The sequence below is a fragment of the Acomys minous genome (assembly GCF_964271855.1).
Source record: "Acomys minous genome assembly, chromosome: 2".
NCBI lineage: Eukaryota > Metazoa > Chordata > Mammalia > Rodentia > Muridae > Acomys > Acomys minous.
Window position 1 is genome coordinate 19074395 of NC_140484.1, and position 25397 is coordinate 19099791.

The 25397-nt window shown below is 45.4% G+C and overlaps 1 protein-coding gene across 5 annotated transcripts in view; it reads left to right on the top strand.

The window, feature by feature from the left end:
* Positions 1-6443: 6443 nt before the first annotated feature.
* ARHGAP19 (Rho GTPase activating protein 19) overlaps positions 6444-25397 on the top strand; it is a 46688-nt gene continuing 27734 nt past the window's right edge. For 3 of the 5 annotated variants that reach the window (XM_084766424.1, XM_084766426.1, XM_084766427.1), the window contains exon 1: positions 12380-12473. In XM_084766424.1, coding sequence (XP_084622550.1) covers positions 12418-12473 — 56 coding nt within the window. In that variant the 5' untranslated portion in view covers positions 12380-12417. Of the gene's footprint in view, positions 6535-12379; positions 12474-22670; positions 22737-25397 lie in introns of those variants that run through there. The other 2 variants (XM_084766425.1, XM_084766428.1) reach the window with 2 other exon arrangements.

Here is a 25397-nt window from a genome sequence, read left to right on the forward strand (position 1 = left end):
CAAATAAGTAAATTAATTAAATAATAAAAAGGAGGTTGAGGCCAAATTAAAAGAAAAAAACAAATAAATAAAACGAGACAGGGAACATGGAACAATTTAAATACTAGCAGTTTATAATTTATGGGGTTTTTAGCCTAGCACGGTGGTTCATGCCTTTAATCCCAGCACTTGCGGAGGCAGAGGCAAGTGGATCGCTGTGAGTTTGAGGCCAGCCTCGTCTACAAAGCGAGACTAGGACAGTCAAGGCTACACAGAGAAACCCTGTCTCAGAAAAAACCAAAACCAAACCAACACCCTCCTCCCCAAATACATCCGTTCACAGGGCTGAGTAGATGGCTCAGTGGTTAAGAGCACTTGCTGCTCCTTCTGAGGCCCAGGGTTCATTTCTCAGCACCCACGTTGTGGTTTACCACATCTGTAACTCTTGTACCAGGGGATCTTTTTTATTTTTTTATTTTTATTTTTGTTTTTTGAAACGGTTTCACTGTGTAGCCTTGGCTGTCTTGGACTCACTTTGTAGACCAGGCTGGCCTTGAACACACAACAATTCACCTGCCTCTGCCTCCTGAGTGCTGGGATCACAGGTGTGCACCACCATGCCCAGCATACCAAGGGATCTTATGCACTCTTCTGACCTCCATGGGCACCGAGCATGCATGTGGTGCATATACATACATGAAGACAAAACACCCACACATAAAATAGAATGAATAAATATAAGAAATGTCTAAGCCTGATACATTATTGTAGGTATGAAAAAAGGAAACACGGTACAACAATTTTGGTGAAAAGTCTGGCGGTTAGATTTTTGTACAACCCAACACAAACACATATAGCTCAGTTCTAATCAATATTTACCCAAGAGAAGCAAGCACACAGACCACATCATGGTCAATCATAGCAGCCTTATTGATCACAGCCCCAAATTGGAACTGCCCAAGTAGTCCTTTGGAAAAAATGAAAAACCAACCTAGGGACATTCATATTGTGACGGTAGCTGAATGAAGTTTCTGAACAGTATGTTAAGTGAAAGGAACCAGATAACATGACACAGTGAGTGTTGGAACAAAATAATTTTCTTTTCTTTTTTGAGGCAGGGTCTTACTATGTAGCCTGGCTGTCCTGGAACTCACTATGAGGACCAGGCCTTAGTTAAAGCATCCTTTACGGCCCAGAGTGGTGGCCCATGCCTGTAATCCAAGCACTTGGGAAGCAGAGGCAGGTGGATCTCTATGAACCCGAGGCCAGCCTGGTCTACAAAGTGAGTCCAGGACAGCCAAGGCTACACAGAACAATGCTGTCTCATAAAAGAAAAGAAAAAAAAAAAAGAAAGAAAGAAAGAAAAAAAAAAAAGAAAGTATCTAATCACCTAATTCAATTGCGTCTTGGTAGGAAGCAATTTTTACTCACAACTGTTTGTAACATCAACTTCAGGAGGTCCAATAACCATTTTTGGCTCCTGTGGGCACCACACACACAAGTGCTGGCTATACCTACAGGAAAATATTCATATACATAAAAAAACCTCAAAAAGTCTTTATATACTCATTCCTTTTTGCATGCAAATGTAGCCATGTGATTAAGTTCTGGATGGTGAGGTATAAGTGAAGAGTATCAGGTTGTCTCTTAGGGACATCTTCCTCTGAGGAAAGGGCAAGTTTTTCTTTCTCTTTCATCTTTTTGCTTGTTGGACTTTAATTTTACATTTAAGACAGTGTCCCAGTAAGTTGCCCATGCTGGTGTTGATCCATCTGAGGTTCATTTTGTTGCCTGCGATGAGGATGTGGTAAATGCTCTGGCAGACACGGTGAACTCTCAGTCTCGGAGATGAAAAGGTGATGAATGCAAGGAAGACTCAAAGACACAAATCGTGTTTTACTGACTTATGGGTTTCTTCTCTGGGAGAAAGAAGCAACCTATCTTGTTTCAGCCAACCACGACCTTTTAAAAGAAAATGTATAGGCCGGGCGTGGTGGCGCACGCCTTTAATCCCAGTACTCGGGAGGCAGAGGCAGGCGGATCGCTGTGAGTTAGAGGCCAGCCTGGTCTACAGAGCGAGTCCAGGATAGCCAAGGCTACACAGAGAAACCCTGTCTCAAAAAGACCAAAAAAAGAAAAAAAGAAAAAAAAGAAAATGTGTACCATTTCAGGGACCCTGCAAGGCGTGCCGAGTGCCGGAGTAGGGCACAGACAATAGCTGTCACTACCAAACATTGGTTATTTTTAGTAGATTTCTTAAGATGTAATTTACATGCTAGGACTTTCCCCCATTTAAAGCCTGCAGTTCAGTGGCTGTTAGATGTTTCGAGTTGTGCAGCTATTACCATGGTCTAATTTTAGGACATTTTCATTTCCCCCAAAGGAAACTTTGTACCCATTTATGTACATTCGGTATTTATTGTTTCCCTGACATGCTGAAGAGTGGTTTAACCTCAATTGTTTCCTTTAGTCTTCCAGTAATCTTTGGATTTGATACTGTTATCTCTTTTTCTTCCTTTTTTTTTTTTGTGTGTGTGTGTGTGTATGTTTTTTTTGTTTTGTTTTTTTGTTTTTTGAGACAGGGTTTCTCTGTGTAGTCTTGGCTGTCCTGGACTCCCTTTATAGACCAGGCTGGCCTGGAACTCAAAGATCTGCCTACCTCTTTTTGTAATCTGCTTAAAACCATAGCTCCCCTGTTAACACCTGCTTCCTTTTTTAACATAACAGAAGCCATCTTTGTTTTTCCGTCTCCATTTTGATCCTAAGGTGAAATTAGGTTCAGGTTCTTGGACTGTACCTGCCTGGGAGCTTGAACAGCCTTTTACTTACAATTCAGTACTTGTTGAACGCTCTGCTTGAGTTAATGACATATATTCTACTTAAACAAACCCACAATACTCTGTTAGTTCCTTTCCCCCGGAACAGTGGGGAACTGGAAAGTCCCTGTATCCTAGCCTATTAGCTTACAATGCTTTGCCTAGCTACCTGGACATCGCACTTGGAACAAAATCAATTCTTCTTGTGTTTAGCTAATAAAATGATATAGCCAGCCTGGTCTACAAAGCGAGTCCAGGACAGCCAAGGCTACACAGAGAAACCCTCTCCCGAAAAGCCACACACACACACACACACACACACACACACACACACACACACACACAAATAAAAACATGTAATGCTGCCCTCCCCCTTGCTTCCCACCTGGTTACCTGGTTATCTGGTTACTGGTTTTCTTATAAAGAGCCTGCCTTAGAAGCAGACCAATATCACATTTTGGTTTCCAAGTCCACTGTGTCCCTGGCCATGGTCAGTCTTGGGTGTTGCATTTAATAAACCATCAATATCTCACTGAGATTGGTGCTCGGAGTGGTTTGTGTGGCAATTCTTTTTTTTTTTTTTTTAATCATTTTATTTAATTTCTGTGTGCTGGTGTGAGGGTGTCAGATCTTGGAGTCAAAGACAGTTGTGAGCTGCAATGCGGGTGCTGGGAATTGAACCCGGGTCCTTTGGAAGAGCAGGCAGTGCTCTTAACCACTGAGCCATCTCTCCAGCCCCTGTGTGGCAGTTCTTGTACAACAACACATCTGCCTCCCTGAGAGCGGGGATTAAAGGCCTGCGCCACTGTGCCCAGCATCGTAAGTGGTTCTTTTTGTTTTTTGTTTTTTTGTTTTTTTGAGACAGGGTTTCTCTGTGTAGCCTTGGCTGTCCTGGACTCGCTTTTGTAGACCAGGCTGGCCTCAAACTCACAGTGATCCACCTGCCTCTGCCTCCTGAGTGCTGGGATTAAAGGCGTGCACCACTATGCCCGGCTCCTAGGCTGGTCTTGAACTCCTATGCTTAAACAATCCTCCTGTCTCAGCCTTCTGTACAGCTGCGACTACAGGTATGGACCAGTGTGTATAGTTTGCTCAACTTTTAATTTTTTTTTTTTTTTAACAGAGTCTCACATCATTCAGGCTGGGCTTGAACTATGTGGTTGAAGATGCCCTGAACTCCTGCTCCTTCTGCCTTCCACTTCCTGAGTGCAGGGATTACAGGTGTGTGCCATCATGCACAGCTTAAACTCAGTTCATACTTGCACCAAAGACTGGCACTCTCAAATTGCTACCCAGAACCCAGGTGCTGTAATCTGGGTTAGAATTCACCAAAAAGCTCCCTCTCTCTCTCTCTCTCTCTCTCTCTCTCTCTCTCTCTCTCTCTCCCTTTCTCATTCTCTCTCTTTCCCCTCTCTCCTTCTTTACCTCCCCCTTTTCATGTCTGTCTGTCTGTTTGCCTGTCTGTCTCTCTCTGTCTCTGTCCCTCTCTCTCTCTCTCTTTGTCTCTCTCTTTCTGTCTCTGTGTCTCTGTTTGTCTCTGTCTCTGTCCCCCCCTTTGTCTCTGTCTCTGTCCCTCTCTATCTCTGTCTCTCTGTGTGTCTCTGTCTCTGCCCCTGTCTCTCTCCCTCCCTCCCTGTAATGGAGATCCAGCCCAGGGTCTCACATACTGGGCTGATCTCTCTGCTTTGCTTTGATTCCCCAAGGCCTGACAGTGGCTTCCTCCAGTGCCCTGGCCAGCACTCGTGCCCTATTTCTGTCCCATTGCCTATACCCTTTTCCTTTCCTTGGCCAGCTTTGAGCCATTTGTGTCCGAGCCCAGACTCTTTCCTTTAATCCACTCTTGACAGATCTGCTCAAGCTGCCCAGGCCTGCTCAGGTTACACACCACTCCTATGCAAGGCAGGTTTAGACTGCTTCCCGGGCTCCCCCTTTCTCCCTTCACAGGGCACCACATAGCTCTGGGCCTACCTTATCTTCTGCTCCCACACAATCCCTTTGCTGCTGTCATCCAGGGCCCATGCCAGCTCCCCAAGGTGCTCGACGTGTTCCTGTGCCTTTTTGCATAGCCTTATTCCTTGTGTTGAAAATGCCTTTGCCCAGCCTCCAGAGAATGAAATCCTACCCATTCCAGCTACAAATTCTCCATGAAGCTGGCTCTGCTCTTCTTGCCAATCATTTCCCGGACCTCTGCTGCATTCCCCACCCCCACCCTCAACTCTACTTCTCCTGAGCTCACTTGGTTTGCCTAGTGACTTGGGCTCACTCGCCTGTAGGATCTTTGGGTTCAGAGGTCGTTTTGTGATTGGTTCAGCTTGAGCCACTTGTTTCATTCCCATGCAGAGTGAGGTTAAAGGAGCAGAGACCCCCCTAAAAAGATGCTGGGTGCAAACAGAACCAGGTCTAGTATGGGGGATGGGATGTGGCTTTCCCATAAGCAAAAAAGTATTGTTTCATTTCGCTAACTTTTCTCTTTTGTTGTTGGAGTCTCATGAACGCTAGGTAAGCGGTCTACTTTGAGCTCCGTCCCTAACCCTTATTAAATCCTCTGACTTAATTCACTTGTTCAACCAAAAAAATGGTTGAGTGAGCTGATCACAACTAGGTGTTTAACCTTGGGAGATGCTAACGTCAATCAGACGACCATCTAGACACGCAGCAAATGTAAAATGAAAACTTGGCACTGGAGGACGGAGTCTCTAGAAAGGGTTCCTGCTTCCTAGTGTGAGTGACTGTGGAATTACTGTAACTAGGACAAGGATTTTACATCATAATTAGGATGTTCCTTTAAATCGACGTTAGGAATTAATTTACACTGAGGTGTAACTGAAGGAGTAAGGCCACTCTCTCTTCTCACAGCTTTGAAAGATGATAAATCCCTTGGATATGTAAGCGAGGGGCACCGGAGGGCAATCTCCCCGTGCATGGGGGTAAAGTAGGATGCTGTGTTAGCTCCTCTCCCCTATTTTTGTTCTAAATGTGTGTGTGTGTGTGTGTGTGTGTGTGTGTGTGTGTGTGTGTGTTTCCATGCAAAGGCCAGAGCAGTAAGTCAGGTGTCTTCCTGTACGGCTTTTCACCTTGTTTTATTTTTTATATTTATTTATTTTGTGGTTTTTCGAGACAGAGTTTCTCTGTGTAGATCTGGCTGTCCTGGACTCGCTTTGTAGACCAGGCTGGCCTTGATCTCACAGCAATCCGCCTGCCTCTGCCTCTCGAGTGCTGGGATTAAAGGTGTGCACCACCACTGCCTGGCTTGTTTTTTATTTTTTATTTTTATTTTTTTGAGACAGGGTTTCTTATTGAACATGAAGGCCACCATTATAGCTAGACTGGCTAGCCACTGAGCTCCCAGGATCTGCCTTTCTTTGTCTCGAAGCACTGGCCTTAAGGCATGTGTGGCCGTGCTGGGGATCCTCTTTGGAGGATCAAGCCCGTGGCCTTGCACAGGCTAGGCAAAGTTTGAATGAGAACGGCCTTTGTCGGTTCCTATATTTGCATATTTGGTTCCCAGTTGGTAGAAACTATTTAGGAAGGATTAGGAGGCGTGGCCTTATTGGAGGAGCTGTGTTACTGAGGGATGGGCTTTGAGGTTTCAAAAGCTCTCACCAGGCCCAGTCTCTCTCTGTGTCTGCAATTTATGGATCAGGTGTGTGCTCTCAGCTGCTGCTTCTCCAGCGCCGTACGAGCCTGCCTGCTGTAGTGTTCCTGCTGTGATGACTGTAGATTCCGACCTACTGAAACTGTAAGCTACGCCCCGCCCCAATTAAATGCTTTTTTAAATAAGTTATATAAGTTTTACAAGTCTCTTCACAGCAACAGATCACTAGTAACTAAGACACTCTACCACTGACCTATGGTTCCTCACATTACATGATAAGACACTGAACAAACGGACTTAACGGAGGAAGGGTTTGATTTTGGCTCTCAGTTCCAACAATCTCAGGCCCTGATGCTTCTGGGCCTGGAGTAGAGCAGGAAGTCATGGCAGGGAGTAGGTGGTAGAGCAGGGTGGTAGGGAGGAAACTGGAAGGGAGGCGGAGGAGGGGGCAGGGGGAGGGAAGAAAGGTCCAGGGGCAAGATCAACCTTTGAAAGGCACCCTTCCTGTGACTTTACCACAGTCCAGTCCATTCTTGAGCCTGGAGTATGTTGCTACCCTGGAAACCACCAGCAGCAAGGAGGGCCTCCTGACTGCTTTTGATGGGAGAACACAGAGACCCAACCTAAAGGCTCTGGTCTGTTTGTAGGTTTTCACAGCCACTGAAAGTTGCCGGGTGTTCATTAGTTCTTTTTGTTTTGTTTTGTTTTTGTTTTCTCAGATCCTTAACTGAGAAAATGTCTCCATCATATCAAGTATGTGGGGCATTTTCTTGATCAGTGATTGATGTGGGAGGACAAAGGCACGGTGGGTGGTACCACCCCTGGGCAGGTGTTCCTGGGAGGTAAAAGAAAGGTAGCTGAGCCGGGCGAGGTGGCGCACGCCTTTAATCCCAGTACTCAGGAGGCAGAGGCAGGTGGATCGCTGTGAGTTCGAGGCCAGCCTGGACTACAAAGTGAGTCCAGGACAGTCAAGGCTACACAGAGAAACCCTTTCTTGAAAAACCAAAAAAAAAAAAAAAGAAAGGAAGCTGAACTTGAAGCTGAGGAGCAAGCCAGCAAAGTAACGTTTCTCCGTGGTTTCTGCTTCAGTTCCTGCCCCGAGTTCTTGCATTAGATTCTTTCAATGGACTGTGACCTGGATATGTAAGCCAAATAAACTCTTTCCTCCCCGAGCTTCTTTTGGTCATGGTCTTTATCTAGGGCAGTGCCCATCACCCCATCCTCCCCCAGACCTGGCCACTGTGCCAGGCCTGGCTGCTTGGTAGAGCTTTGGCTCTCAGAACTCTGCTGTGGCAGCCCTAATGGCGTGGTGCCCCAGCCTGGGGTCAGTGTGTGAGCTTTGTGGAGCAAGGGGCAGGGCTCTCTTGGCACCTGGTCTCAGCCCTGAGCTCAGTCCTGGGAGGTGCAGAGTGCTTCTGAGCCTTGTCTCTGCTGGCTTTGGCCTATGACCTGGCTGTTCCCAGCTGCGGTAGGAAAATGACCCCTGACGTGGCATCCTCGTGCTCTAGCCCTGTTTTGGGTCAGTTTTAGACGTTGAGGATTGGCTCTTTTCCTCTTTCATTTACCATGTCTGATCTTCAAAACACACAGATGAGCTGGGCATGGTGGCGCACACCTTTAATCCCAGCACTCGGGAGGCAGAGGCAGGTGGATCTCTTGTGAGTTCCAGGCCAGCCTGGTCTACAAAGTGAGTCCAGGACAGCCAGGGCTGTTGCACAGAGAAACCCTGTTTTGAAGAACAAAACAAAACAAAACAGCACACAGATGACATAATCACAACTCTCTGTAAATGTAAAACAGTTTGTTGCTATTTCATTTTTGAAGCACAGTCTCATGTGGCCTAGGTTGGCCTCAAACTCACTATATAGCAGGCTAGAATGACCCTGGAGTCCTGATCCTCCTGCCCCACTTCCTAAGTGCTGTGGTTACAAGTATATGTTATCGTGTCTGACTTATGACGTGATTTATTTTTTGAGGAAGGGTTTCATATAGCCCGGGATAACTTCCAGTCTACATGTAACCAAAGATGACTTGAAGTGCTTCAGCCTCCTGCCTCTACCTTTCAAGTGGTGGATTACTGGAATGCACCAGATGCCTAGCTTACTTGAATTTGTATTAGTTTATTTCATTTTTGAGATCAGGTGTCATGTAACCATAGGTAGTCTGGAACTCCTGACCCTCCTGTCTCTTGTCTCCCGAATGCTGGAATGCTGGAATTGGGTGCATATAGCCAAGGATGTTTTAGCAAGGAACATATTTGTGTGTGTGTGTGTGTGTGTGTGTGTGTGTGTGTGTGTGTGTGTGTGTAGGATAAAGGACAGCTTCCTCAGGTGGTCTTCCTCAGGGCTCATCCATTTTGTTTTTTGAAAGATTTCCCATTGGTTTGGAGTTCACTAATTAGATTAGGCTGACTGGCCAGCAAACTCCAGGACTCCTTCCATCTCTCCTCCTGAGTGCTGGCATGACAGGTGGTCTGCCGCTTTGTCTGGCGCTTTTGGCTTTTGACTGAAGCCTTCCTATTTGTACTTTACTAGCTGAGCCACCTCTCTCAGCACTGTGTGTGACTTTTGTGTTCATTTTGTCTTCTCATATTGTAAACTCACTGAGGGCTGGGGACAGTGATGGCCTTTTGTTCAGCTCAGATGCCTGTACAAGTTGTCACAAATCACAGCTGGACAAGCATACTTATCACCATCCTGAGTAAAGATGGTCTGATAGCTGACCAGGGTATCAGCTCAGTGTGGACCAAAGCACTTAGCAGTGATATTTACTTTGAATCAGAAATCATGGTAGTGGAACAGTTGGTTTTGAGGAGAAACTCGCCCTTCTCCAAGGTAACAGGTTCAACTGTGGTTGTGGTGTAACGCATGGTCCTCTCTGCAGGGAGACAGACATGTTCTCTCAGAAGGCAGGCTAGCATTCTAAATATTCCTGGTGTCATTTCAAACACTGATCTAGTCTCACCATGTGCTAGACACTGTGTTGCTAAGCAGCTTTTCAGGATCATCACATTTTATCTTGGAAACAGCCCTGTGAGACTCACTATTTTTCTTATTTTACAGAAGAGGAGATAGGATCAGAAACCTAAGAAATGGGCTGGAGAGATGGCTCAGAGGTTAAGAGCACTGGCTGTTCTTCCAAAGGTCCTGAGTTCAATTCCCACAACCACATGGTGGCTCACCGCCATCTGTCAGGAGATGCAGTGCCTTCTTGTGGCCAGCAGGTGCACATGCAGGCAGGCAGAATACTATATAAATAATAAATAAATCTTAAAAAGAAAGAAAGAAAAAGCCTAAGAAACATCTCTTGGGCCACAGAGCTGGGAGTGATGGAGATGAGCCTTGAACCTGAGTTTACTGACTCCAGAGCATTTTTTTTCTTCCTTAGACAAGGTTTCTCTGTGTAGCCTTGGCTGTCCTGGAACTTTCTCTGTAAACAAGGCCAGCTTTGAACTCAGAGAGCCACCTTCCTCTGCTTCCCAAGTGCTGGGATTAAAGGTGTGCCGTCGTATCTGGAGAGAGGCCACGTGCAGACTACTCTGCAGGTGTCTCTCAGGATCGTGTTAGTGAACCAGAAATGTTCATTGAGCGGGGGAATCGGAAATGGTGGGCTGAAGAGTTGACTCAGAGCTTTAAATCTCTTACTGCTCTTGATGAGAACCCCAGTTTGATTTGAGTGCCCTCGTGGTGGCTTACGACCATCCCTAACTCCAGTCACGTGTGATCTGAGGTCCTCTTCTGGCCTCTTAGAGCACCAGGCATGCATGTGGTGTGTATAAATACATTCAGGCAAAAATACTCATGTATGTAAATAAATCTAAAACTTATTTTAAAATACTTGTTCCTAAGCTGGGTGTGGTGTTGCACACCTTTAATCCCAGTACTCAGGAGGCAGAGGCAGGTGGATTGCTATGAGTTCGAGGCCAGCCTGGCCTACAAAGGGAGTCCAGGACAACCAAGGCTACACAGAGAAACCCTGTCTTGAAAACTCAAAACACAAAACAAACAAAAAATACTTGGTTCTACTTTGGGCCAAGGATGGAAGTCTTCAGGTCTCCAATGGTGTAGAGAGAGATTCATATACCTGAGAGTTACAGCTGAGAGTCAATGGGGGAGTTTTACCAATGGGGGCAGTTCAGTGGTAAAACATTTGTATATATTCAAGCCCCTGGGTTTGAGCCCTAGCACCATAGACCAGGAAAGAAGAAAACGATGTCACTGATACATGATGTTTTAACTTTCTTGTATTTTCTCAATAAAGATGATTTGTTAGGCAAACCCAGGTCCTCGTACTTGCTCACTAAGAGCTTTACCATGGAGTAATAATTTTAACATACATTCATCAATAGAAAAGCTGTTTAGTTGGGAGGCAGAGGCACGCAGATGGCTGTGAGTTCGAGGCCAGCCTAGTCTACAAAGAGAGTCCAGGACAGCCAAGGCCACACAAAAACCCTGTCTTGGAAAGCAAAACACATTTATAGCCTACTCATGTAGGTTGCCTTGGTACTAGCACTTGCTTTCGAGGGCAAGAATATTCTGTCTACTTCTACCATGGAGGATTAAGGGTCAGCTAGGAACAAAGTCATGCACTTTTCCATTCTAAGATTCACGCTTATGAGATCTGAATTGTCTCTGGGAAGAGAGCAGGGGAAACAAAACAGAAGTGACCCATGCTGCGCTGCTTCACTGAGCAAGGAGGCTTTGATCCACAGTATCTAGTAAGCACAGTTGTCCCTGGGTGTCTGTGACCAATCAGTGCCTGGCTCCTCAGGGATGTCAGATCCCCAGGCTCAAGTCCTTTGTGTAGAATTAAATAATTTGTGCTCTCTTGTTTTATGCGAACTTGACACAAGTTAGAGTCATTGAGGGGGATCTGAGACTCAATTGAGAAAATGACTTCATAAAATCTGGCTGAAAGCCCGGCATGGTGTTGTATGTCTTTGATGCTAGCACTTGGGAGGCAGAGGCAGAGAGATCACTGTGAGTTCGAGGCCATCCTGGTCTACAAAGCAAGTCCAGGACATCCAGGGCTATTACCCCTGAGAAACTGTCTCGAAAAACAAAAACAAAGCAAAGCAAAGCAAAACAAAACAGCAAAAACAACAACAACAAAAAATCTGGCTGTAGACAAGCCTCTGAGGGCATTTTCTTGGTCAATGATTGATGGTACCACCTCTAGTGTAGTGGTACTGGATTCTATAAGAAAGCAGGTAGAGCAAGCCAGTAAGCAGCACCCCACTCCTAACTCTAAGTTTCAGTTCTGTTCCTGACATCCTTCAATGAGGAACAGTGAGGTGGAGTGATCTGGGGTGAGGGGTGATGAACTGTTCTCCCTAGCAACAACAGTTAACTGCCTACCAAACTCAGAGATGGGCAGGGCCTCACAAGCTCTTCCCCTTCAAGTGACTCCTAAACTCACTTTCTTTTTTTTTTTTTTTTTTAAGTTTTTCGAGACAGGGTTTCTCTGTGTAGCTTTGGCTGTCCTGGACTCACCTTTTGTAGACGAGGCTGATTTCGAAAGTCACTTTCAAAACTGACAGTTTTGTAAACCAGGCGTGGTGGCGCACACGTTTAATCCTAGCACTCTGGAGGCAGAGGCAGGCGGATCTCTGTGAGTTCGAGGCCAGCCTGGTCTACAAAGTGAGTCCAGGACAGCCAAGTCTACATAGAGAAACCTTGTCTCGAAAAACCATAACCAAAACAAAAATTGATCGTTTTGTAACTCAGAGATTTATCTTGGGGCGGGGAGGGGGTGGGCAGGAGAGCGTAGACTGGCATTTCTGGCGCGATCTGCAGAATTACATGGCTTAATCAAAACGAGGAAACTACATCTCCCGGCAGGCCTCGGGACCTTTTCTTTTGCTCTGCGCTACCAATGACAGTTATACTTTTGAATAGACCAATAGTAGCATGGGATTGGTTTTTGTAGGCGGGGCTATAGTTTCACCCAATCGTCAGGGGCTTGGAAAAACACCCTAACCAATCTAAGAACTCGGGGGCGGAGCCGCGGACCGAGCTGCCGCGGAAGATGGCGGCTGAGGCGCTGAGCAGAGGGGAGGCGCCTTCCAGCGACTCTGGCCGGAGGTGAGCCAAGTTCTCGGTCCCGCTGCCTAGGAGACGGGACTGTGGGCTAGCGATGTCGCCGCCCTGCCCTTGAGTCACCGTGGCCCACAGGGCTGGCCTTTGTTCCTCGCTCCCGAGGTGCCTACGCCGTCGCGCCTGCGGGGGTTGAGGCGCGTAGCTGCGGTCTGTACTCCGGGGGGCGCTGGTCTCCCCGAGTCCCGCTGCCGTGCGTGGAGCCCGCCGGCCGCTCTGGCTGCAGGTTCCGGCGCTGCGCTTGCGGTGCCTGCCCCGGCGCCGAGCCCTTTGAATGGAAACTGAAGCCCAGAGCGGCTTAGAGAGAATCCCCCTAACGCCACAAGAGCTCTGAGTGTCCTTCGGGGCAGCCTTCGCGCTTCAGTCAGGGACTTGAGTGACGGTTAAAAGGGGTTTGTCCCCAGGCTGAGTGACCTCTGGCTTCAGCCTGCGTCTCTAAATGAACATAACGATGCTAATTTCGAAATATGGACGGAATGGAGCAATGCATTTAAAGCGCCTAGCTCCCATCCTGGCTAGATTTTGTGTTTCCTTGGTGAATAGCTGAAGAGCAAACACATCGTGGGTTCTGCTGTCTATGAAATTGTGACTTAATTTCTTCTTTCTTAAACAGGGGTACTGTAGTGTCCCTGTCATAAAGCGGAGCCTGTCTTAACTGATTAATAATATCGGGAATTGATACACTCCAATAGAAGGAGGTTATTTAGTGTTTCAGAGTACGGTCAGTGCCATACTTTGGTACCCTTTGTAAGGGACAGAAAATCCAAGAATTTTGGGAAACTGCATTCCAGAGCCTGGTTCTTCCTGAGCCCACATGGGCTTGTCTGGGTATGTTAATGTTTTATATGAAGGAGTTTTTCCACTCTTTGACCTCCCCATAAATGGTTGACTTTTTTTTTTTTTTGCCCGAGAACTGTGCCTGTAGGTTGATAAATGTCATTCGCTCACCCCTCGTCCAACTCAAAAAATCCTGAATTGTAACGAGGACAAATGAGTACTGTTCTATAGAAAAGGGACTTGGAATTCCTCCACGAGGCCACTGCCAACTGAATCTAAAATTTGAAACTGTTAGCTACATGATCAACACAACACAGTTTTATCTGAATCTGAAACGGTCTATTGCTGTTACTGAGAGAGGTTCTTGCTGGGCTGGAGTGGAACTCGCAGGCCTGCTTCCCCTTCCCCAATATGGTCAATTGCATATTGCAGGAGAAAAGCTTGGTGTTCTTGTGAGGCTTATTTATTTATTTACTTTAAAAAACAAAACGAAACAAAAAACAACCAAAAAACATAGTCCCATGTGTGTCTCCCCCTCCCAGGTGCCGGAATTACAGGCATGTACACCAAGCCCTGTTTTATGTGGTGCTGGAATCACACACCTGCACTTCATGCATGCTAGGCAAGCATTCCACTGCCTGAGCTACATTCCCAGCCCATATACTTAATGGCCTGTTGTCTATCTTATGTATGTATGGTACCCTTTGGTACCAAAGAATCTGTTGTCTGTCTTATGTATGTGTGCGCTCAGTTGCCACGGTGCATGCCTAGGAGAAGGAAGTCAACTCACAGATTCTCTTCTTCCACCGAGTGGGTTTGAGGATCACACTGGGTTGTGAGACTTGAGTATGTGCTTTTCTTCACTGTGCCACCTCCCTGGCCCAGTGTGTAGTTACCACTCACAGATATGTTGCGGAACTATTTGGTGTCTCAAGTATATCTTGAGGAGACACTCACACTGTGAGAAAAGCTCCTGTGAGTGTGTTGCTGTAGTGGGTTAGCAGGATTCCTCACGCTGAGCCCGAGAGCACTCTCCCGAGTTGGGCGTCTGCTCTTCATTTGGATTGTCTTCACTGTCATGATCTGGAGGAGTGGAGCTTTGTGCTTACTGAGCAAACTCATTAAGAACAGATATTACAGATCTAAATCTAAATTCCTCAATCTTTGTTTCTCTTTCTCTCTCTCTCTTTTTTTTTTGGAAACAGGGCTTCTCTGGTTTTATGTTTAATGATAAAAAATAAGGCAGTAAGACACCAAGAGAATAAGATGCCAGGCAACAGATATTACATTATATGAGGTTTATTAAATGAGCATGGGGAGAGAAGGAAGGGTACCCACCCCAGAGAGAGACAGAGACAGAGGAAGAGAGGAAGAAAGAGAGAAGAGAGGGAGGGGCAAGGTAGATCTGTCCTTTTATATACTGGGCAGGGCCATGCCCCCATGACAGGTAGGAATGACATCACAGGTAGGCAGACTGGAGCAGAATCCTAACACCTGCCTGTCCTGGACTTGCTTTGTAGACCAGGCTGGCCTCGAACTCACAGCAGTCTGCCTGCCCCTGCCTCCTGAGTGCCAGGTTTAAAGGCGTGCGCCAACATGCCTAGCTTGTTTATCTTTTTCAAATAGCTATGATTTAACAGTGTGCTTAGTAAATGCTAGTACAAAAATTTGAATTTGTAAAAAAAAAAAAATGAATTTGTAGCTGGGCACAGTGGTGCACGCCTGAAATCCCAGCACTCAGGGAAGCAGAGGCAGACAGGCAGAGTTCAAGGCCAGCCTGTTTTACAAAGCAAGTCCAGGTCAGTCAAGGCTACATAGAGAAACTATGTCTTAAAAAACAAAAAAGCCCAAAAAACCAAAAACCAAAACCTAATAAATAAAAAAAAAAAAGAATTTGTAAAGTGCTGTTATTTAAAAACTTCAAAATGTCTATGTATAAAATTATGTCTATGTCTCAGATTAGGAGACTTAGAAAAGAGACAAGTTGATCCAGGGGGTTGAATGTTTCTTTATTAACTGAAGCCCCCAATAGGATTTTGCTGATTCCATTCAATTTAGAAGAGACTAGAATTATTAAAATCACATCTTTGGAGTGTAGTTTACTGTTTGATTGGGAGAGGCCATTAAAATAAAATTGTTACATATTTTTTCTTTTTATGGATCCTGATATTTACATCTGTGAAGCAGTTGATACTGTATATCAAATTTCCAGGCACTATGCGAACATGCTTCTGGGCTAGTTGCCTTGTCTACTTTATTTCCTGTCTTTAAACTGTTTGGTAGATAAGAACATATGTAGAAGCTAATAGACACAAGCCATTATAGAGCACAGTAGCATGAAGAGCACTTTGGTCTGGGCGGTGGTGGTGCACGCCTGTAATCCCAGCACTTGGGAGGCAGAGGCAGTGGATCTCTGAGTTTAAGGTTAGCTAGTCTACAGAGTGAGTTCCAGGGCAGCCAGGGCTGCACAGAGAAACTATCTCAAAAAAGAAGAAAAAAAAGGGGGAGGAGGAGGAAGAGAGCAGCACTTTGAGTCTTCCTTCTTCCCAAGATGTATGTCACCAGTAGCTTGAGCCTCTCTGTGTGCTTCTGCCATGTGCTCCTCCCATGTTTATTGCCCTATACCTCTGTTCTGTGGTGCAGGGTGGGGTGGGGCAGCGTGCAGGAGGGGAAAGGCATCGATTGCTGAGCTATATATCCCCATCCCCATCATTGTTTGTTTGTTTTAACTTTAAAATAAAAATAGTGTACCTAGATGTGGTGGTGGCACTAGTGAGGTAGAGGCTATAGTAGTGAGACTTGTCTCAAAAACGAGAGGCAGTGCAGTGGTGGCACACTCCTGTAATCCCAGCACTTGGGGAGCACAGGCAGTGGATCCCTGAGTTTGAGGCCAGCCTGGTCTACAGAATGAGTTCCAGGACAGCCAGGGCTGCACAGAGAAACCCTGTCTCTTCTTTTCTTTGTCTCTGTCTTTTTTTTTTTTTTTTTTGGTTTTTCAAGACAGGGTCTCTCTGTATAGCCTTGGCTGTCCTGGACTCGCTTTGTAGGCCAGGCTGGCCTCGAACTCACAGGGATCCGCCTGCCTCTGCCTCCCGAATGCTGGGATTAAAGGCGTGCGCCACCACACCCGGCTGAGAAACCCTGTCTCAAAAAACCAAACCAAACCAAACCAAACAACAACAACAAGAAATAAAAAATAAAAAACCCAAAACAAAGCAAACAAATGGCTCCAAACTAATGGATTTTTAATAAGAACCTCCAGAGCTAAAGCCTTGGCTGATTCTCTGACAGTATTCATCACTCTGGATTTTGGAGCACACAGATGCAGATGTAGAATTGCTTCCAGTACTAATTGCCTGGGACTCTTGCCATTTAAAGTCTAGAGAGAATAATCTCGTGAGACTTTGTACTTATTTGAGGAGTCAAAGATTTGACACAAATGGATAAGAGGGGGCCCTGTTAGCGAGATGTCCTACAGAGTATTCCACAAATAGACTCTTGATGTTACTTTAAAGAAATTGTTTTTATTTATGTATGTCTGTGTGTTTACCACATGTGTACAGGTGTCCATATAGGCCAGGAGAGAGTGTCAGTCCCCCAGAGCTGGAGTTACAGGTTGTTTTAAGGTGCTTGATGTGGATGATAAGAAATGTACTCTTGGTCTTCTGGAAGATCAGCAAGCACTCCCTAATCCTTTAGCTGTCTTGCCAACCCCTGATGTAACTTTAATTGCCAACCCCTGATGTTACTTTAAAAGAGCGACAACACTCCCTACCCCCATTATTGTGTGTGTGTGCATGGCACATGGGTGGAGATCAAAGGATAGCCTCTCGTTTTCACCATGTAGGTCCAAGGGATCACAGACGGTCAGGCTTGGCAGAAAGCGCCTTTATACACTACGCCATTTCACCAGCCCATTGGTGTTACTTCCTCATGCAATTATCTTCCTTCTCATTGTATATTTTCTGGGGAAGGAAATCATGGGAGGAGTCAACCACAAGAGTAATGGCCAATTTTTTTGACAGTCAGAAGGAGAAACATTATTAGTAAGCCAACAAAGTGGTGCCTTGGACACTGGGAAGCTTAACTCAGTGTCTTGACTGAGGTTGTCATTCCATAGACCCCCGTGCCAGTCCATTAGACTGCAGTAGTTGGGTAAGAAGGTGAGCCTAGCCTAGACTTCTCTCGCCTCGGGTTTGTTAGTTCATGTCAAGTTGTTCTTGTGGCTTCAGATTAGTTTAAGTTGAGAGCAAATACAGGGGCTAAACACATTTTGCAGATGGTTGGTATCTAGGAGATAAGGTCGCAGTACAGAACCTTGGCAGGACAGTGCCTCTTACAGCAGACTTTAAGGTTTAAATGTAAGGAAGTAGATTCTGTGCTGTGAAACCGTGTGGTGCTGCTTACTGCTCTGGCTTGTTTCTTGTGGCTGCAAAGCCTGTAAGCTGGGCACATGGCCCGTTTTGTCTTCTCTATGTGCTGCTCTCATGATCCAACTTAAACTTGCTATGTGGAATGTAGACTGTAGGGAGAGGGAGAATATCCGAGTTTTGTTTGATACTTTATTCCTTTTCCAATAGGTCCCCAATAAAGAGACGTACTTAGCACCACATTTCATAGCCTCTTAGGGCTGAAAATGCAGCTTCTCACAGGTGGTAGGTAGGTCAGGCTCAGACAGCCTTAAATATAGCCTGTATTTTGAGAAATGCTGCCAAGCTTGTGGCTCTTAAGAGAACAAATCAAGTTAAGCAACTCTCCAGGGAGGAAACATTTAGTTTTGTGGGTTTATAGTTTGGATAGAAGTCAGCCAAAAGATCCATCTGCAGGATGCTGGCTTCTTGTTCCTCGGAGCTGTGTGGGTTCCTGGCTTCAGTGACCTCAGAACCACTTACATTTCTTTTTTTTTCTTTAATTGATTTTTCTAAGGTGGATCCTGTTTCCAGCATTCTGCAAGCATATCACTTTCCATGCAGAGTACCATCTAGTGGTAAGGGAAGTCACTGCAGAGTGCCTTTACAACTAGGTTGTAAAATGATGCTGGGCTTTGCCGTTCTCTGAGATAGCTGCTTATCTGTTTGCTTACACCCCTAATCACCCGTTTTCTTACTTCCTGCTTCTGACCATAGCTGTGCTGCTTTTTTTTTTTTAAAATAGAGGGACCTGTTGGCTCTGTTTATTAACAATTAAACTTTATTATACAACCCAACTAGCATATACAAGAAGGAAAAAAAAAGGTTAAAGGGACAGAAGAGTAAACCTTTTGGAATCCGTTCCGCAGGACGGGTCCTTAGGTATCTCTGTCCCGCGAGCTGGTCCGGTCCCTTGCTCTCTCCGCGTGCCCTGCTTGCCTTCACCTGTTGTTTTTTCTTTTTCCCACCTTCCCAGTCACAAGCAAAGGGCGGTCTCCTTCTCCCTTTGAGGGTCAATTAGGAAAACAATAGCCACGGTGGGGTTCCCAGGTCGGCTTCCTGAATTCCAGCCCCAGGAAGGCTCTAAACAGTCTGTCACAAGGTATTCATGGCTTGCCCCAAGGGTAAAGCCTGTTAAGACTGCTTCCACCTGTGACAAAGTTTAATCTTTCCCACAGGAACCAGACCTAGGCCTAGAGTTCCAAGTGTACCAGGCAAGCACTCTACCACTATGTCAATTCCAAATCCTAATTTTTTTTTTCAAGACAAGGTTTTTCTGTGTAGCCTTGGTTGGTCTGGACTCCAGGTGTTGGAGCTGAATTGGTGAGTTCCTCATTGAGTGAGAACTTGTTTTAAAAAATAAAGTGAAAGCTGGGTGTGGTACCTTTAATCCCAGCGCTCAGGGAGGCAGAGGCAGGCAGATTGCTGTGAGTTCGAGGCTAAGGCTACACAGAGAAACTCTGTCTCAAAAAACAAAAAATAAAAAAAGTGAAGAGAGAAGATACCAGAAGTCAACTCTGGCTTCCACATGTACATTATGGGGTGCACCTATGCACACATATATGCATGTACCACATACAACATTGAAAAAATATAATGTAATTATTTTACATGGTTGGAATCCCCTGCACTTAAGTTGTGGAAGCAGGAAGATCTTGCGTTCAAAGTCAACCTTGGCCTATACGAGGAGACCCTGACTCACAAGAACACCCCCACCCACCAACAAATCAGAACAGTCCCTTAAAAAACTGAACGAGAAGCCAGGCGTGGTGGCGCACGCCTTTAATCCCAGCACTTGGGAGGCAGAGGCAGGCGGATCGCTGTGAGTTCGAGGCCAGCCTGGTCTACAAAGCGAGTCCAGGACAGCCAAGGCTACACAGAGAAACCCTGTCTCAAAAAACCAAAACAAACAAACAAACAAACAAACAAAAAAACTGAACGAGTGTAAGTGTGGGTTAGTTGAGTGCTTCTCTAGCGTGTGTGGGACCTGGGCTTGAGTGCCATGTCTTGACAGGAGTGAAGACTGTGGTGGTCTGAGTGGGAAGAACCCCAGTACACGCGTGTGTTTGCATTTCTAGTCTCTAGCTGGAGGATTGTTTAGAGCAGGATTAGGAGTGTGGCCTTGTTCAAGAACATGCAGCCTTGTTGGAGGAGCTGTTGTCACTGGCGTGGGCTTGAGGTTTCGGAAGCCCATGCCAGGCCCAGTGTCTCTTTCTCTCAGCTGCTGCCTGTGAATCAGGGTGTAAAACTCAGCACTTTAGTCCTTGCCTGTCCGCTTCCCGCCATGAGGATAACGGACTCACTCTCTCAAACTGTAAGCAACCCCCCACTAAATGCTTTCTTTAATAGGAATTGCCCTCATCATGGTGTCTCTTCATAGCAGGATAGTGACTAAGACAAAGACCTTCTTCTACCTTTAGCTGCCAGACTACTGAGACAAAAACGGACTGCATGAAATTGGGATTTTCCTCAGGAATCTCCTGTTGGAGAGAAGGAGAGTGCTGGGGCCATGTTGCCAGCCAGATGGGGAGCTTGTTTCCTGGAAAGAGATTTCATAAAGTGCGTCAGTCCACCTTGTGGGGGAGCCTGGAGCTTGGGCAGTGGCGATGGGTGGGACCACATCTTGTCTTGGACTGCTTAATTGTGCATACCACTTGCCTACTATTTAAACCTAACTGTGCCGGGTGGTGGTTCACAGGCCTTTAATCCCAGCACTTGCGAAGCTGAGGCAGATCTCTGAGTTTGAGGCCAGCCTGGTCTACAGAGTAAGTTCCAGAACAGCCAGGGCTACACAGAGAAACCCTGTGTCAAAAACAAAAAACCCCAAACCAAAAAAACAAAAACCTATAAAACTTAATGTCAGGACCCAGAAGATGAACTGGGGGGTCTGTGTGTCAAGGTGTCCCTTTTCCTCTTTCTCTTGGCCACGTTGAATAAGTCTCTATTCTTTGTTTTCTACTGCTTGTCGGTTTAGTTGGCCTGTTGAAGACAGGGTTGCCAGGGCCCAGGCTATGATTCTAAGAACTGAGGTAGCACCAGCATTTCAAAACGACAAGCAGCTATCTGATAGAACCTGACAAAGGAAAAGTCTTTGCAGTCTTGTGTAGGCGTTGTGATTTCATTGTAGTCGCTTCTATAATTTCCAAGGATCGAATTCAGGTTGTCTGGCTTGACAGCAGGAGCCTTTACCCAACGACCTCTCATCTGCATGGAGTATTAGACAGTGTCCACTTTTGATTTCTTCCTTGGCCCCCCTCACCCCCACCCCCCCACCCCTAAATCACTGCTGGGCCTTGGCGGTTTCTTTACCTTGGCTGATTTCCTCTTAAGTACTGTTTTCAGGACTGGGGATATAGCTTAGTGGCAGAGTGCTCTCTTAGCGTGCGTGAAGCCCTGGGTTCTAGTCTTAGCATGATGAAACACAGACCAAAAGGAACAATAATAAGCATCTCCCCCACAGAAAGTTCCTCCCCAAATGAAACACTTGGTTTCTAAAGTTTTTTTGTTTTTGTTTTTTAAAAAATATTTGTTGGGCTGGAGGGATGGCTCAGAGGTTAAGAGCACTGGCTGCTCTTCCAGAGGTCCCGAGTTCAATTCCCAGCAACCACATGGTGGCTCACAACCATCTGTAATGTGATCTGGTGCCCTCTTCTGGCCTGCATTATATACATAATTAAAAAAAAAAAGTTTGTTGTTTCACTTTTAGGTCTATATTGTCTTGAATTAAAAAAAATCCTTCTTTGACCACTTTATGCATTTATATAGTGTATTTTGATCACCTCTATCGTCATTACCCTCTTTTATCTTATTCCTCCTGAACCTCTTCTTTTCCTCTCAAAGCCCCCTCACTTTCTTCCTCCTCCTCACCTTTCTCTCTGTGACTCACTGAATTTCATCGGGGTGGTTAGCATGAGCACGGGCACCTTACAGCTGCACCACTGAGGACCAAACTTGAGAGCAGCACAATCTATGGGAATAAACATAAGCATTTAGGAGGCAGTTTAGCAACATGTTCATTTAACAAAACAGCAGCGGTTCCTCCTAGGATCTGTGACCTCCCTATGTGGACTGTGGTTCAAATCCAGCCAGAAGGCAGTTGTCGACTCCTGTAAAGTCATGTTACCATTTTCCCAGTGGCACGTCTTTCTTGCCATGTCAGTATTGTCGCATGCAGGGGTCACAGTTAAGATGGTGGTTTTCTTTCCCATCAGCCTGCATAGCACCTTCTAGGCAGTATGAAATCTAACTGCAGGGAGGACGTTCTAGGTCAGTTCCAGCCTGATTTTTCTAAGTCCTTCAGCCAATTGTGTGGTGTCTACCAATATGATCTGTTAGCAATAGCTTATAGTGTCTTGGGGCCTCTGGGGTCTCCCTGACCAGTAGGAACTATCCCACGTCTGGCACTGGGATTTTCATTTAATAACCTGTGCTGAGCTAGAAAGATGGTGCAACAGTTAAGAATGCCTACCCTACTGCTTCTGCAGAGGACCCAGGTTTGGTTCCCAGTATCCACGTCAGGTGGCACTCAACCGCCTGTAACTCCAGTTTCATGGGGTCCTATTACCTCTGGCCCTTGTGTGCACCTGTGTGCACATGGAGTACATCTCACACAGGCATATACACAAATTTAAAAAAATCTAAGAAAAAAATGGCTTCTGGAAGCTGGAATTTATTTTTTATGTATGATATAAAGTAGAGATCATCCCTCCCCCGTATTATAAAACTCTCTGTCCTGTGTGCTTATATTATATGAGATTTCATTTTCTACAACCTGCAGTGTGGAAGTGGTGAAGGGAGTGTGCCGGTGACTTTCACTCAGAGCCTGGCACATATAAATAGCTAGTTTTTTTTACTTCTGTTTTGTTCCTCCTTGCAGAACAGTACTCAGAGGCTTAGTAAGTACTGCCTTTCAGGCCCCATAATATGTCCTTGTGCCTCCTACATGCCTGGAATGTGTGTAGGCTGCACAGGGGCCCAGAAAGGAGAATCCTTTGTCACAGCAGGAGGAAGCCTTGTCCTGTCTCTTGCACTTAGCAATGCCTCATCAGAAGCTTTCGGCGTTTATGTAAGGACTTTAATTTTTCTTGAACTTGATCAGACTTAGTTTTAAACTCTTGTAGAATAGGATGTTGTTTCTCTTAGTCCTTGAATTGTCTTAGACACAGTTGTTGATATGCTAGCTTTGCCTTGTGAAAGTGTCTGCTCTTTGGGAAGGGATTAGTGGGCTTTGCAATACGGGGGGGGGGGGGCTCTAAAAGAAAGCCTCTTATAACTGTCTTCCATCTCTTATCTTCCACTTTAAATCATTTCTGTCTTACCAAGTCCTCATACCAGGTACTCCACTCAGAAAAAGTGAGGAAGAGGTTAAAAATAACTTATGTAAAGAAAAAGTGTGAGTAGTAAGTGAATGAACATGGGCAGAGTCGGGTGGGGACACAGAGGGGAAAGTCGATGAGATGGTTTATGTCTTACCTGCACACATTAGGACTTCCCCTGGTTTTTTTTCCCCCCCGAGACAGGGTTTCTCTGTGTAGTCTTGGCTATCCTAGACTCGCTTTTGTAGACTAGGCTGGCCTCGAACTCACAGTGATCCTCCTGCCTATGCCTCCCGAATGCTGGGCTTAAAGGCGTGCACCACTACGCCCGGCTATTTTTTTTTTCTTAGGGTAGCCTTGAACCTGCTCAAGGCTGTTTAGGAGGAAGCATTTTTTAGGATGATGGCTGGTAGGAGGGAGGGCTTTGTGTTTCTTGTGCCTTTTCAAGTATGCGCATTTGATCCAGGTTAGGGCTGGAAGGGTCAGCCAGGGCAAAGATCTCAGTCTTAACCAGTCCTTTTCTGGATGTTAAAATAATGAAAGTCTGTAGGCTTTTATATGTGTACATGTTTCTACTTCAGGAATAGGATATATGCACTTTATGTACATTAATTTGATCTGAAACTAGTTATTCAGATTTAAAAACAATGTGAATTACATTAATGATCAGACAACCTCATGGCTGTTGTTGTTGTTGTTGTTGTTGTTATTATTATTATTATTATTATTATTATTATTATTGTGCTGTGCATTTCCTGAATTTTGTTGTTGTAGTCACTCCTCACTTGCAGTGATTATAGTAAATAGTTCCATAGTGACTCTCATTTCTTTCCTGTAATTACTGACACTGAAAAAAGAGGCTCTCGTCAAAGAGTAAAGCTTCTGTTGGTAACTGGTGCATAATCACTGATGCGCCTGAGTTTATGTAGGAAAACAGTGTGAGCTCGTGTGGAAGGCTGAGGGGATAAGCTTCTACGTGCTCCAGTCAGGGATGTCTGGCTGAAGAGCACACACCCAGAGCCAAAAATTCTGATGTGATTTTTGTTTTAAAAAATAAATTTGCTGGGCGTGGTGGCACACAGCTTTAATCTCAGCACTTGGGAGGCAGAGGCAAGCAGATCACTGTGAGTTCACGGCCAGCCTGGTCTACAAAGTGAGTCCAGGCCAGCCAAGGTTACACAGAGAAACCCTGTCTTAAAAAAAAATTTAAAAAAATTTTTTTGTGTGTACATGTGTATACATGTGTGTGTGTGTGTGTGTGTGTAGGTCAGAGGAAAGTTTGCAGGAATTGAGTCTTGCCTTTCATGTGCTCCTAGGGATTAAGCTCAGGCTGTTGGGCTTGGTGGCAAGCACTTTTACTGGCTGAGCCATATTGCTGGCCCTAAATTCTTTGTGATTTCTTATAGTAAAAGGCGTGTAGTAGCCACAGACTGAAGATTGGGGCTGTTAAAATTATGCAATCACTTTTTTCAAGTACAGATGAACTTTGAAGTTTACTTATCTGTGTCTTGTTTTCATTATAGTGTTGTTAAAAGTTATCAGCTGAGCTGTGGATGTGGCTCAGTGGTAACGGTTGTCCTGCGTGCACTGGGTTTAACCCTCAGTACCACAAGCAAAACATATTAACTGGGTGTGGTAGTTTACACCTGTAGTCCCAGCTTTAGGGCTACAAAGAGTGAGACCCTGTCTCAAAAACCAAACCAAACCAACCAGCCAGCCAGCCAGCCAGCTAACTGAGGTTGGGGATGTTGCTGGGAAGAGCACTTGCCGAGCATGCAAAAAGCCCAGCCCTGGGACGGAAGGTCATGTCATGTTAGCAAGATGTGCTGTTGATTAGAGCTGTTTAATATTTAGAGGCATTACGTTTCCTGGAATAGTACTTGATAGCCTGGGTGCAGTGTATGTTGCATTGTGAAAGTATTTGTATGAGTCAGGGGAATTTAACTTTGATTTACTGATATATGATAAGTAGTCCTTTGTGATGAGTTATAGTTATTCATCTGCTATGTAATTGATGACTATATGTGTATGCTAAAGATTGGAATCAACTGTTAGGGATAATTGATGGTAGGAAAAAACAATGATATGTGTGCTATAGGAGGTGGAGTAATACACTTCTTATTTTTATTAAATTAAATTTAATAATAACTATTATTATTATTTTTTTAGAGGTTTTATAAAAAAAAATTCAGGTCCCCTGGAGCTGTAGTTGCCAGCAGTTGTGAGGTACCTGACGTAGGTGCTGGTGACTAGACTCAGGTCTTTGGAAGAGCAGCAAGTGTCTTAACTGCTGAGCCATCTCTTTAACAACTTAAGTGCTTCTTGAGTCAGGGTCTCATTGTATAGGGCTCTTCAGCTCCTAGTCTCTGTGCCTCAGCCTCATGGAGAATGCTGAGATTACAGTCATGGGC